The sequence below is a fragment of the Eupeodes corollae genome, chromosome 3 (assembly GCF_945859685.1).
Source record: "Eupeodes corollae chromosome 3, idEupCoro1.1, whole genome shotgun sequence".
Lineage (NCBI taxonomy): Eukaryota > Metazoa > Arthropoda > Insecta > Diptera > Syrphidae > Eupeodes > Eupeodes corollae.
Window position 1 is genome coordinate 69,618,662 of NC_079149.1, and position 14,423 is coordinate 69,633,084.

Consider the following 14,423-nt stretch of genomic DNA (forward strand, 5'->3'; position numbering starts at 1 on the left):
ATTTTAAAACCCAAAAACTCGGATAAAAAGCGAAACAAAATTTAATAAAATGTTCATTTAAATTTTGTGAAAATTGAAAACATTGACACCTGTTTGGTGAAGTGACATATTCTAAGATCAACGATGGGCTTACGTATAAACTTAAATAATAGTATACAAACAAACCGCCATCTTTCAGTTCTAAATTTATGCGGATTCAATTTGCAAAATAGGAAACAGAAAAATTGGCAAAGTATCAACTTTCAAATATAAATCCAAGCCACTGCGGATAGTTTTTCTTTTTTGCAATTTCTGTGTATTTTTATTGAATCCACAATGTATTATCAAAAAACTATGAATTAAAATTGTGGGGATTTGAAAAGTCAAGATATGAAAAAAATTTTAATTCCAAAAATACTACCGATTAAAATAATTAGGCTAGGCGCGCACATACAATTTTTAGATTCGAAACTGTTTGGTTTCTTAACTGAGCACTATAGACTTATATGAGAGTCCGCGCACGTGCAGAAGCTATTCTGTCACCCATTTGAGCAACATTTTAGTTTGTGTTTTGACACAAACTAGACGATCACCTCGAACCAATTCCTTAGTTTGTGTCACAAGGAATTATAGGTAACAGCGCGGACATTCAACCAAATCGTTCAATCATTTTCTGTAAGTGCAAGAGAGAGAGAAAAATTTAGTCAAAGTAAATAAATGTTTACTGTGTATTGGTTTATTTCGTTGATTACTTTCGGAGTTTCTTATGTGCGCGATGTTTGGGCAACTAACGATCGAACTATCATGGTTTCGAAAAAGTTGCATGTGCGCGCCTAGCCTAAGGCTTAGGGTTATTCAAAATGAGAAGCTACAAATTTATAAAATCTTCATAAATAATATTATAGTAATTATCATTACATATATTTTCCCTACTGATCCTCTTTTTACTGACGTAACTAGATATGGTATGCTTGTCGATCATATTCTTATTTTGAAAATGTACCTTAAAAATGATTCCACTTATTTAGCTATGCCCTTCTAGTATGTTAAGTGGAAAAAATAATAATGCACTTTTGATTTCCCGTTGTAAACTGAACAGGCCGTAAAATGTCTAAAAGAGGACGTGGTGGAACCGCTGGAGGGAAATTCCGTATTTCCCTAGGTCTCCCAGTTGGAGCCGTAATGAAGTGTGCTGACAATACAGGTGGTAAGAATCTGTATGTCATTGCTGTTCACGGAATTCGTGGTCGTTTGAACCGTCTTCCAGCTGCTGGAGTTGGAGACATGTTTGTCGCTACAGTAAAGAAGGGAAAGCCTGAACTCCGGAAAAAGGTAATGCCAGCTGTTGTTATCAGGCAAAGAAAACCTTTCAGGAGGAGGGACGGGGTGTTTATATATTTTGAGGACAATGCGGGGGTAATAGTGAATAACAAAGGAGAAATGAAAGGTTCCGCTATTACAGGTCCTGTTGCAAAAGAGTGCGCTGATCTATGGCCCCGTATTGCTTCAAACGCAAGCTCAATCGCTTAAGACGTGGAATAAAATCTTTTAAAAAAAATAAAAGACGCATAAACTATTGTTTCTATGCATCGACAAATTTTAATTCAAAAAAACTAAGGACATCAATTGGTTACTAACTTTCGATATGGTAAACTACTCTTGTTCAAAATTAAGTACTTTCAATACAATCAAAAATATCTCTTTTTGTAGTCTTTAATTGAAGACATGCACCAAAGAGCCAATTAGCTCCGAGTCATTATATATAAGCAAACTGGTCTTAGGAAAATGTTCAGTCGAACAGACCTAAATATTACAATTATTTTTATTTCGAGTGCATCAAAAATATGTTAACCACATTATTATTATTTTTTTTTTTAAGAAACTTCATTTAAAAAAATGACCCAAAATAATAATGTTAGAAACTGACCCAGAAAAAATAAAAAGAGGGAAAGAGACATTAATGGCGTTTTTATTTTTTAGTTCAGAGCAGAGCTCGAACTGTCAAAAAAATAATTGTGTTTCTTTTTTAGTTCTGAGCATGTTCAGAACACGCTTTTGAGCTCAGAATAAAATAACAGAGTAAACGGAGTAAAATGCTGAACACGAACAATTTGATATTTGAAAGCCGGGAAATAAAAAAAAATCATCGTCAATGGTAGAAAAGGCTAGTCGCTTTAGAGCAGAAGGAAAGTTATTTAGAAAAGACTAATTGCATATAGCATTTTTATGAATCATATTTATTTCAGGCGTCAAGTCGACCAACTCTATGACTGTTTTTTTTTTTAATTAATTTGGTTAAAGACAATTTTTTGAACGCTTTCAAACAGACGACTTTTCAAATCATGACAGTTTAGTGCTCACGTTGTTTCATAATTGAAAGAGAACTCTGAACATACTCTGCTCAGAACTCTACTCTACTCTGTTCGCTCAGACTCTGTTCAGCTCTTAGATAGTTTTTAGATGGCGAGATAAGATTGTGTAAACAGACAGAACTACTTGGCTCATTGACTCCACACACAAGGCAGAGCCGAACCTTGGCTCGATGGACCAAGCTCGTTGTTGTTTCACTTCCTAAAAAAATCGATTGACAGAACCATTTCAGTTTCAACACAAACGGTAGATTTTAGATCAGCTCGGGTCCATTTGGCTCGTTAGCTCTATTATGTATGACTAATCTTCAGAAAAATACCAACAAAACACTTTAAATACATCTAATCGATTATTAATTTGTATTAGTAACATTTAAATCATGTAGATTAAAGTAAAAATAATGTGAAAGTTCTGGAGTCCTGCTATGTAAATCAATTCTAACTTTTCCATTCCATTCGATTTGAAAGTTATTAGCAATCTACTTTCAAGTGACATTATCTATTAAAGTAGAGTAGAATGACGATAATGCTTAACAAATAAATAATATATTGTATCGCAATTTAGCTTGACACGAATGAAATTAGTGTGGAACGAAGGAAAATAAGAGACCAATGCAAAAGTATACGGTTTTGGTAACCAATTCGTTAATGGATTTTGTCTTTTTTCGTGTGTTTTGAGATAATTTCTTGTCCGAACATGTAATAAACAAGAATTTAAAATTGTCATGCCTTAGTATTTGTACCTTTGATTAAATGCACATATATATACATTGTGAAAAAACTTGCCACAGTTTACTTTTTGTTTCTTCTTCTTTCACTAAATAACTTTTTTCGGAAAAGAAAAACTTAAAGTGAAAAAATAGCTAAACTGCTTTAAACATTTGTTTCTGTTTTTTATTAATTTCACTTTTTACATAAAAACACAAAAATGGTTCATTTTAAAATTACTTTCCTTATTTTCATACATTTTAGGAAAATTTAACTAAATAATATAGAGAAATATACTTATGTATATATATTTTCTTAGATATATTTCTCTATGGTAAATACATTTAACAACAAAAAAAATACCACAGTACTTAGGTAATGATTCCGTCGGCACTGATTGGTATATTCTTGAAATTAACAATACTCTTTGAACATACTCAGAGCGAAGTAACAAATGTCAAATGCAAAAATTGACATCCACACGAGTTGATTTACGTATAAGAACTTTTTCACAAATAATTTTAGCTTAAATAAAATTAAGTAATAAATAAATAACAAAATGTCACTCTCACCAGCAAGTGGTATTGGCCGATTTTATAAACGTTCTGCCAAAATAATAAGATGCGTACGCTGGGGATGCACCAACAGGCCATTTTACCATATTGTTGTTATGGAGGTATGTCTGTTGGTATCTATTCTTTTTATTTCTTCTAATTTCATGAAAATCCTTTAGCGAAGAAAGGATCAACATCAGCCTGTTATAGAACAATTAGGCTCATATGATCCTCTCATAAATGAACACGGAGAACGTCTTGTTTCATTCAATTTCGAAAGAATTCGCCATTGGTTAGGTAATGGTGCACATTTATCCAAGCCTGCCGCTGAACTCTTGGGTATAGCTGGATTTACGCCAATCCATCCCAAAACCTACATGACTGCTTGGAGGAATAGGCAGCAAATTGCAGACCAAGAATCCAAAAAACAGTTGGATGATAAAACGAGCAAGGAATAAGTGTTGAAACAATGTTTATATTTTCAATATCAATAAAACAAATAAATAATATTGATTGGTGTGATGGTTTTCAATTTTATTGAAACTATTTTATTTTCTATTTTAAATAGATTAAAGTTTTTGAATGAAAGGTGTCATATATAGAAATGCATACACATAATAGAAAATTTATTTCAATTTTAAACAAATGCATCTTGTATTTGAATTTAATAATAGACTTGAAAAATACCCCGTAAACAGTTAAGATGGGAAATACGATATATGAAAGAAAAGCATCTATAACCGGTGAAATAATTAAATCTCGAGACGAAAAGTGTTATACCAAAATCGTGTTTTTTTTGTTACTAAAATATAGTTTCTCTCTTTTCTTTTTTTTGTATAAAAGGTGATGTAGAAACGTCTTATTCATTTTTGTAGACACTTCCTATGGATTTCTTCGCTTTGTCCATCATATCATCCATTAACTTGTCAGCGGCTTAAATAAATAAAAACAACGTTTAAAGTAGACCATTTAAAATATGTACAAAATACTAACCTTGGTGATGCTTTAGGAAATATGGACGAATCACCCGGTTATAGATAATGTTTGAGCCATTACTTTCGATGGGCAACATACACCAAACAAGGAAGATGCACTAAAAATTAAAAAAAGAAAAACTTTAAAATAATGTTGGGTTTTGTGTGCATACATAGGAAACTTTTTAGTTATTTTTTTCGAATTTTTTTTTTCTAAAGTAAATCTCACGGGTAATACATTTTCCTCAACTAAAAATTCCGAATATCAATACTTTCGAACATCATTGCATCAACATTGTTAGACTTGTTAATGTCGATCAACACCCGTATTATGTAAAAAGTCAATTTAAAAATTGTTTAAGGGAATCAAACAAAAATTAAAAAAACGCTTGTAAAACTAATATTATGAGTATGTAAATATCATATAAGAATCATATCGATGTGCTTTAAGATTGAATTAAAACATTAAACTTTATTGTTGAGGTGATACCGAATATTTTTAAAATGTCAATTATATTTTTTAGTGCAGTGAAAGCCAAAACATCCTGGCAGGGATGAAATTAGCGTTTTAAAATATTTAACTTGACTAATTACAAACGGGACAAAATAACATCTTATCATAAATGGAAATTGAAAATCGATAACGCGTACTGAGTCGAACAAAGAATAAGAATCATGTTTGCTTTTAGAAACATGCAACTAATTTTTGCATACGAACAAATTTTAATTTAAAGTAATCTACAAAAATTAAGCAGTTTAGCCATATTATATACAGTATTTAGATTTTGCTATACTTATAGAAATTAATTACAATTAAATTATTCTTTTTAACTAGGAAAGGACGCAAGCTGTAAGCTAAAAGTTTAATTCACTTGAAATTTTAATTGAATTACGTACATACAGTGGTGAACAAGAATTTAGCACACTTGTTAAAGAAGATAAAAACCTTTTAATTTTCAATTTGTTTTCTTATTATAAAATTAGTTACATTTTATTTACCGTTACCGTTATCAATTCTAAGTTTTTCTTAGTATTTGGTAGGGAACCCTTTATTTTGCAGTACAGAAGCAATTCTTCTTGGCAAACTTTCAACCAAAGCCTCACATCGTGACTTTGGAATTGCATACCAATCATTTTGAATCTACAGCCATAATTGTGTTAAATTGGTTGTTTTTTTTTTTGCTCAATGTGATGTTCAACATCATTCCACAAATTCTCGATAGGGTTAAGATCAGGTGATTGTGATGACCACTTCAAATCGTCGATGTTATTCACCTCTAAGGCACACTTCACTAACTTTGAAATGTGTTTAGGGTAGTTGTCGTGCATGAAGCGCCATAATAACGGCAAATTGTCTTCTGCGTAGGGTATCATATGATCCAACACGTTCTGTCCATTTTGGTTTCAATTTTTACGATTAGTCCAACGCCCATAACGTTGCCTCCACCGTGTTTCACCGTCTGAATTGTGTACTTTGGATCATATTCTCTTTTTATTGGACGCCACACATACTGTTGTCCATCCGATCCGAACCGGAAGAACTTGGATCCATTGCTCAAGAACACGTTTTTCTAAAAACTAATTGGTTTGTCTAGGTGAACTTTGGCAAACTATAACCTAGATTTTAGATTTTTTTTTTGATACAAGCGGTTCGAATGGCACTGGAGGTCTTAAACGGAATCTTGGTCAATAACCTATAATTCTATCTTTATTTGTAGTTGTCTTTCTGGCCCGGGGTTTTGTTTAACGTTTTCAATCGCTCCAAACTTTTTGAAATGACATACAACTTAGAAATGTCTGTTACCTTCTGCCCTTTTGACTTCATTTTCAAGATCAGATTTCTTTTTTCCTTTGAGCACCCTTTTCATTTTGCCATGACTAATTAATTTTTTTTAAATATTGATCATTAAAGAAATATTTAATTAACTCAAAAATTATTATTTTCTTTTTAAAAAAAACACAAAAATTCAAAATAAACTCTTTGAATGCAAAACGTGCTAAATTTATGTCCAGCTAAAAACAACGCAAATCACAAACAATCTTCATTTTTCGCAAAACGGTATTTTACTTTTCAATCATTTACACATTTTTTTTACCATATAAGGTACTCATAGTAACAACATAAAAATGAACCGTTTCTTGCAAGTAATAAAGAATTGAAAGTAGAAAAATACTTGTACTCTTTTGAATGTGCGTGTCCACCACTGTATATACATACGTATATATAATACAACTTCAACAATTTATTTTCAATTAAAATACGAGATTGAAATTTATAATACGAGTATTGAATAGTTTTATAAAAATTACCTAAAAATAGGAATTATTTTTAATTTCACTAATTTGTGTTATTGATTATCTGATTAGTTATAATTCAATAATTCAAAAAAAAAAACATATATACATTACCTTCAAAAGCCAATAAAGTGGAATAACCGACGTCAAAATCACGGAGAAATATTCGATACATGACAAAATACCATATGTTACCCAATAGGTTAGCCATTTAGTATCATCGATTTTTGTACTTGATTCAATGGCATGAATTGAGATGTATGCAGGATAAACAACACCTATGATATTGCACAAAAGTTGTGCACCATAACCAAAGATCAAGTATAAAGCACAAAGTCCAGCAATACCTTTTAAAAGAAAGTAAAAAAAGAAAAACATCAATGAAATAAAAATAAAAATATCTTACAAGAAAACTAAAACAAAAATAAGTAGGGATTTCATTTTTTACCAATTTGAAAAAGCCAACCATTTTCACTAGTTAGTAATTCAACAAGTTTGTTTGTTAGTTTTTCAAACATTTTCCTTTTTTTAAATTAACAATCAAACTATATCTTGATATTAGAAGTTGTTTTTAAATGAGTAATGAAAATTCTTCAGCTCTAGCTTATAGCACAGATAACTTCTACTATTTATGAACGCTTTATTTCTGCCATGAAAAGGGACATCAGTCGAACGCAAAAAAATAAATTCCTGCGAGCCAATGCTATTTCTATAAATGTTCTCTAGCTGTTGTCAAATAATGAAAATATGCATTTTATACAATACAATGAATTTCCAACCAATTCTGCAGGCAAAAAGATACAATAAACTCAAATTTATGATCACTGAGCGGCAGAAAAAGAGAAAGCATACAAAGTGGATAAAGCTATTTTTAGAAAGGGCTTTAATATAATTTCTTCAATAATGCATATGCATATTTTTTTAAATTATACATATGTATGTAATTTCGCTAAATTGTTGGTGCTCATTGCCGATAGAATGAAGTGTCTTGTGGATTTTGAAGCTGCTGCACGCATCATTAAATGTAACTTAATAAACAATAATTTATTTACTTTGTGGTGAGTTTTTATCATTGTCACTGAAATGCAAATGTAAATTATGTTATCTCAAAACTTTTAATAAGATATCTTACAATCATTTCGTGAGTTTATTTTCAAAAATGTAATATATGTTTATTTAATTCAACAATTAAAATCATGTACATTCATATTTCTGCATTGATGTACACTTACTTTCCCGAGAGCTCTAGAAATAATAATTTTGAATATATTTTTTGATTGGAAAGTGAAATTGAAAAAAGTATAGAAAAACCCAAAACTACGTCTCAAAGAACGCTATTTTTCTATCCGATTTAAATTTTAAGGAGAATCTGTTTGATACATTTTTTTATGTAATTTAAACATTCAAAAACAGTACAGGTACGTAATAATTATGGTTGTATGATTCCTTACGCTTTGCGATTTACTTAACCTTAACAAAAATGATAACATTGAAACTTTAAGTTGACATAAATGCTAGATTTTTATGTTTTTTCCAGAATTAAAAATAATAAACAATATTACAAAATTGAATTCTCCATATTACGAACAAAAAAATATTAAGTATGGTATCTATAATCATCGATTTTAAAGTAATACATTTTTAGTTTTATCACACTTTAATCTTCAGTTTTACATATTTTACCTTTAAAAATCTTTGATAAAACTTCAAATGCGATTTCAGATTGAACCTGTTGCATTGTTGCGGTGGTGCGAGGTGGTTTTGCCATAATTTATCCCAGATAATTTTAATAAAACTTAAAATGTTGTTCGATTGTTCTAATTTTTCTGATAAAATAACTTACTTTATGACTACTGACGTGTCACATAAATAAAATTTGTGACTGTCTGTCGGGGAACCTTGTTAGCACAGTGAATAAGTTTCGTTCATAAGTATGAAGTTCAAATTGTTTTTTACGAGAAACTTCACAAAGACCTTAGATAAGAGATTTGTATGTACATATATATTATAAAATATGTATAAAATTTAAAAATCAATCGAAGTTTATAGGGGCGGCAACAACAAAGCAGTTTTCATTTTTAATGATAGGTAGGTACTAGGTAGCTGGGGACATACATTTTATGACATTGCAATTTGTATGGATTTTTGAAAGGGATGAAAACCAATTATAGGATATTAAGTTATAGAAGTGATTACTCACCAAAAAATATATACAGACGGGGAACATTTGATTTTTCTTCCAAAAATCCAAATGCTTTAGTCCAGGGTTTGGTGTTGTCGTTCAAAGTTTTATCAATGGAGTTCTTTATTTTGTCAACTTGTGCAGATGCCATTTTCGATATTTGAATATTCCTAGAAGGTTAAAAATTTCCACATTTTTGGTCAAGACAATTATTAAGGTTAACAAAATGTTAATTACCTAGATTTAGGGTGGCCAAATTAAATGAGGTTGACAGCGAGAATAAATAAACTGGCGGATGAAAACCTTTTTTTTGGGTGATGATTGTGAGGTGAACTTAATGAAATGTCATATTTGGAATTGGTAGAGTGAAGCTAGGTACAGTTTGGCAAGGCACTGCCAGAGCGTTAGATTTTTATAATATAAATATATTTCTTAAGTTGGTTACGCATTAAGCGATGAAAAGCAAAGCAGATTATGTCAGATTTACAATATGTAAATGAGCCTGTTATTATAAAAACAATAGATATATGCCAAAAACCGAATTTGTGGAAATTTATAATAATGGCACTTAAACTAATTTGTGTATATGGTCTACTTTCTTTATCCAAATGTAGATTCAATGGCGTGATTGTTAGTTTGTACGACTACCATGTTAGAGGTTTTGGTTAAGTTCTACTAGTGCCCGTGTGCTACCTAAGGGGCCTGTTATAGCTATCAGTAGAATCCATCACCCTGAGGGTCCACAAGAGTTAAATCCAATCCAGCTTCTCTTCCGCAATCCATTGTTTTTTTTTTTTTTGGCTGGGCATATTATGTGTTGCCATGAGCAACTTCAAATGTCACATTTGACATTAGAAACGGTGAATCTGTTGTTTAGTTTTTTGTTGTTGTTAGTGGCGGGTGTTTATTGGTTTTTGGTGAATCCATTTCTCTTCATGATTTGGAGGCGCAAGTACTTAAGGACTTACTGTGGGAGGATGATGCACACAATACAAATTTTCGTAGGATTTCGTTCGACAGCTTTGAAGCTGTTCTGTGCCTAGAAAAGATAACTTTGATTAAATTAATGTAGGCATTCGACGACAATTTAAACGAAATTTTAATTTCAAAAAGAGTGTGAAAAATGGACTCTCAACACTACATACAACACAAACGTCAAATTTGATGACAGGATTTTTATCCGCTCGAAAAATGCAAACTGCGATGATCGGATCATGGACTGGATGTTGGATTGTTGGTCTCTATTGAATTATCTGATGACAGGCCGATAGTCCTCTCTTCAGAAATGTTCAATGCAGATCCCAAGTCAGTAAAACAGGAAACAGAAACAGGAGGAATCTGCGTGTATGTGTTTCAGCCATAATGGCTGAAACACATATGGCTGAATCACATACACGCTTCAGCTTCGGCTTCGCCTGACGTTTACGAGTTCAGCCACAGGAATTCAATGCATGCTATCACAATGTAGCTTCGACCTCACGTTTTGTTTGACAATCGTAAGGAAAAGAATGTAATGTAACGTAATGTGACTCCAAACGGAAGCTCTAGTTCAATTTTCTGAACATTTGCTTTGTCTGATAGCTCATCAGCAGTAAAAAAATGTCAACAAACAAAATATTTGCTCTTTGGAGGGATGAAATAATAGAAATGTCATTCAAAGCAACCTCGAAGCGGGCCTAACGTAACGGAGACGAAGCCGAAGCTGAAGCGTGTATGTGATTCAGCCAATATACGCTTCAGCTTCGGCTTCGTTTGCATTACGTTAGGCCTGCTTCGAGGTTGCTTTGAATGACATTTCTATTATTTCATCCCTCCAAAGAGCAAATATTTTGTTTGTTGAAATTTTTTTACTGCTGATGAGCTGTCAGACAAACAAATGTTCAGATAATTGAACTAGAGCTTCCGTTTGGAGTCACATTACGTTACATTACGTTCTTTTCCTTACGATTGTCAAACGAAACGTGAGGTCGAAGCTTCATTGTGATAGCATTCATTGAATTTCTATGGCTGAACTCGTAAACGTCAGGCGAAGCCGAAGCTGAAGCATGTTTGTGATTCAGCCATTACTGATGAGCGTTTATAGCAATCGGTAAACTTACGTCATTAAATGTTGTTTTCGTTCGATCATAACACCAATCTTCGTGCCTCAGACAATTTTTTTACTGTTGCTTTCATCAGTAAAATTTTTAAAGATGTGATCGGAACAGTACAAAATTGGAACACTTACAGTAAAACGAAATGGATTTTTTTTGCTTTTTGCAGTCAGCTGTTCAGTAAAATGAAATTTCATCATTAAACAAATTTAAATAGATTTATAAATTAAATAAAACTTTAAATGCATTGTTGCTTTTAAAAAAAAAATACTTGAATATAGGATTCATCTTATTGCATCAATCTTTTGCTCGAAATAAATTTGTAACATGTTCAAAAACTAAAAACAGATTTTACTGATAGTTATAACCGGCCCCTAAAAGTTTTTCCACGGGCATAATCTTTTGCGTGAATTAACAAATGCTGTAAGACCAATTCCTTTCATAAAAAGTCCCCTTCATCCCTAGCATTACTAGGGCACAAGAATGGTCGGGAGTTGTAAGTCACTAGCCCTTGGTATTCACGAGCTGTAGTGCCAACAAATATATTTATCTAATCTATATCCAATAATTGTGATTTCAATTTCTTGCATCTTATTTTTGTGAAAAAAGTGTAAGCCCACCATTAGGAGCAAGGTATAGCTATTATTGAAATCAATTTTGGTTAAAAATATACATAGTACCAATTTTTCTAATTCAAGCAATACCCGTGTTTTGTTGGAAAATCTATCAATAGTATAGTAGGATTTTACACTAATAACAAAAACAATATCCGTAGTATGAATAAAACCAGCTCGCTTCAATACCACATGTTAATGTAGTAGTCTTATTTTATGTGAAGTGAAGTTCTTATTTTATGTCAAAGCGATTGTTTAATGAACTATTTTTATAGAATCTCAATTTCCAGATGTTTTCTTACCATTTCTTCTTGAAAAATGTCCATTTTATAAGTTTTAGTTATTTTTTTTTGCTGAAGTTAATTTTATCTTTTGGTTTCCACCAAACTTTCTTCTATTTTTGTGTTTTTTTTATTATTATTCTGACAGATCTTCTTTCAGTTGTACCAATTTTTAAATACAAAAATCTGGCTACTACCAATGCTTTTTCTTGTGAATTATCTACTATACTATTTATAGAATGCCAAAAAACACGGGTAATTTCATTGTAGAGTTACATAGTAGGGCCGCAGAAAATGAGAATGTTTGCCAAGAAAATTTGATCTTTTTTCATAGGAAAATAAAATATAATTTAATATGGAGAATTTTCTTCTGATGTAATTTTCGGGAGTCGAGATTATTCCTATACTAGTTTTTTTTAGATTGGAGATGATGTTGGAAGACAAATTCTAAAAAAAAACTCTTTTGCGTAAACTTTCGAAAATATTTTTATCAAAAGGGGTTAAATAAAACTTAAAAACTGGTAAGAGAAAAATTTTTGTTTCTTGAATTTAAAGAAATAGATGTATTACATAGGTACATAATTTCTCTAAAACATATTAAAAACAAACTCACTTCAATTCACTAGAGATTTAAAACTTTTTTTTTTTATTAATTTAATAAATATGAAATGTTTATTATGTTTTCAATTAGCCATAAGAGTAACTAATGTGTTAGTTTGCTGTTTTTAAGACATAAATATTTTGAGCATTCAATGGAAATTTATTTCGAAAGTAGATTTTTTCAATTAATTAATTTTTTGTATTTAATAGATAATACATCAAGGAATTTAAAGGCAACTTTAATTTGTGTTAAGAAAATAAAAAAAAATGTTGTTTTATCGTAACATAGTAAATTGGCGATCTCTTTTTCAAGGATTGTTATCTTAAACATTTTAATATTGGCTGTTTATCTCAGTAAAGGAATTATTAAAATAATTTAAGGCATTACCCAAATTGTGTGCAAACCTGGATCGTCCATTGATTAAAAGTTGATGAATTTGTGCTGCGCGATTGAAATATGGCTGAATTTCATAGTAATGTTTTGTTCTTGGCCCAGGCCTCAGTTAAAAGTAGCAACATTTAGCCAAAAAGTGGAAAGCAGGGGGATCATGTCTATTAACGCAATATGAGTAGTTTTGAATTCAAAGGATCTCCTACGAAAATTTAAAAAATACTCCTTCAGGCTGGTCGTGACCTTGCAGTTTCGTAAGTAGTGATATATTAAATAATACTTATTAAAATACTCAATTTTTGTATTCCCAATTTGGCACTATGGAAACAAAAGTTAAACCATCAACAAACGAAGCTACAACAGAAACCCAGATTTTAGCCGACAACGTAGTTATTCCTCAAATTGTACAGCTGAGTATCCCAAAAATTGTGGGTTGTCTTGGGATTTGCTTTTGACAAAAGATGGCTTCTGTATCAATTACTGTTTCCTATGCGATTACAATATCACAAACCTGCGGATAGCTTTGGATTGATCCCCGAACCATTTTATCGTATCGACCATAGTTGTCGGATTGATGGTATTATTTCTATTATAGTAAGGCAAATTTGTGGTTTATGCTTATTCGAATTGCCAATGTTTTTTGACTTGTTTTTTGTGGCGAAGAAGCTTTCGCTTCATATTAGGCAATCTGCTAAATGTTTAACAATTAACTTAGGTAGTCCAACATTTTAAACCTTTGTTTTCGCTTAACTGGGACTTTACTTTTATATTGTAAAACAGGCACTAGGTAGTTTACGCTACGAGTTTCTAATAGGTATGTTATGTATATTATTGACTGTATGTAGAAATATTTGAAAAAAGAGGTAAATTTAATTGCACAAGAAAAAATTCGAACGACCTGGTAGACTTCACTTTTAGGATAACAAAGAACATAAACTATACCGAGACAAATTTGTAACAACGCAATGCCGAATTTGTTACTGTAATGATCTTAAGACATTCATCATTCATCATTCATTTAAAATGTACTCCCATCAATTATCTCCTAGTTCTGTACTAATGCATGCTCGTTTATGTAAAACTTCAAAGAAATAGACAAGAAATTAATAACGCACGTCATCGATCTTACGATGCAACATTATATGTATAGCATGCTTCTTAATCTTAGGTATTTACTTTCTAAGAAACCAACTGTCTAGTTCTAAGTTAAATTGCAATAAACCATCGGTCGACAAAAGAACTATTACATGGGTACAAGACAATACGACCAATCCGTAGTTCAGGACCAATAGTAACATAAATTCAATTGAGGTGACGTGTACGTAAAAAACTGTACCAGTAACTGAGGCCCTTTAGGCGCTAGTTATAGCTATCATAGAAATC

The 14,423-nt window shown here is 31.4% G+C and overlaps 3 protein-coding genes across 5 annotated transcripts; 2 read left to right on the forward strand and 1 right to left on the reverse strand.

The window, feature by feature from the left end:
- Window positions 1-1,055: 1,055 nt before the first annotated feature.
- On the forward strand, window positions 1,056-1,542 carry LOC129949572 (60S ribosomal protein L23-like). Its single transcript, XM_056061121.1, has one exon. It carries the CDS (start codon window positions 1,087-1,089, stop codon window positions 1,507-1,509), a length of 423 nt encoding a protein of 140 aa, XP_055917096.1. The 5' UTR covers window positions 1,056-1,086; the 3' UTR covers window positions 1,510-1,542.
- A 1,962-nt stretch (window positions 1,543-3,504) lies between these two features.
- LOC129949573 (probable 28S ribosomal protein S16, mitochondrial) lies at window positions 3,505-4,147 on the forward strand. Its single transcript, XM_056061122.1, has 2 exons — window positions 3,505-3,732; window positions 3,790-4,147. The coding sequence occupies exons 1-2, from the start codon at window positions 3,616-3,618 to the stop codon at window positions 4,066-4,068; spliced, it is 396 nt and encodes a 131-aa protein (XP_055917097.1). The 5' UTR covers window positions 3,505-3,615; the 3' UTR covers window positions 4,069-4,147.
- Window positions 4,115-9,450, reverse strand: LOC129949571 (receptor expression-enhancing protein 5). Of its 3 annotated transcripts, XM_056061118.1 has the most exons (5): window positions 9,299-9,450; window positions 9,080-9,231; window positions 6,994-7,226; window positions 4,604-4,703; window positions 4,115-4,543 (listed from the first exon to the last, which is right to left on the reverse strand). In XM_056061118.1, the coding sequence occupies exons 2-5, from the start codon at window positions 9,210-9,212 to the stop codon at window positions 4,470-4,472; spliced, it is 540 nt and encodes a 179-aa protein (XP_055917093.1). In that variant the 5' UTR covers window positions 9,213-9,231; window positions 9,299-9,450; the 3' UTR covers window positions 4,115-4,469. The 3 variants fall into 3 exon arrangements, with proteins under 3 accessions (XP_055917093.1, XP_055917094.1, XP_055917095.1); XM_056061119.1 differs by lacking the exons at window positions 9,080-9,231; window positions 9,299-9,450 and adding an exon at window positions 8,563-8,733; XM_056061120.1 differs by lacking the exons at window positions 9,080-9,231; window positions 9,299-9,450 and adding an exon at window positions 7,328-7,485.
- Window positions 9,451-14,423: the final 4,973 nt, after the last annotated feature.

Bases quoted from the DNA above. Each gene is read 5' to 3' on its own strand.
- LOC129949572 (XM_056061121.1), top strand. From the start codon at position 1,087: ATGTCTAAAAGAGGACGTGGTGGAACCGCTGGAGGGAAATTCCGTATT.
- LOC129949573 (XM_056061122.1), top strand. From the start codon at position 3,616: ATGTCACTCTCACCAGCAAGTGGTATTGGCCGATTTTATAAACGTTCT. The intron at 3,733-3,789 runs GTATGTCTGTTG...AAAATCCTTTAG, and splicing joins ACCATATTGTTGTTATGGAG to CGAAGAAAGGATCAACATCA.
- LOC129949571 (XM_056061118.1), bottom strand. From the start codon at position 9,212: ATGGCATCTGCACAAGTTGACAAAATAAAGAACTCCATTGATAAAACT. The intron at 4,704-6,993 runs GTAATGTATATA...TTTAATTTTTAG, and splicing joins CACTTTATTGGCTTTTGAAG to TGCATCTTCCTTGTTTGGTG. The intron at 4,544-4,603 runs GTTAGTATTTTG...TATTTATTTAAG, and splicing joins TTTCCTAAAGCATCACCAAG to CCGCTGACAAGTTAATGGAT.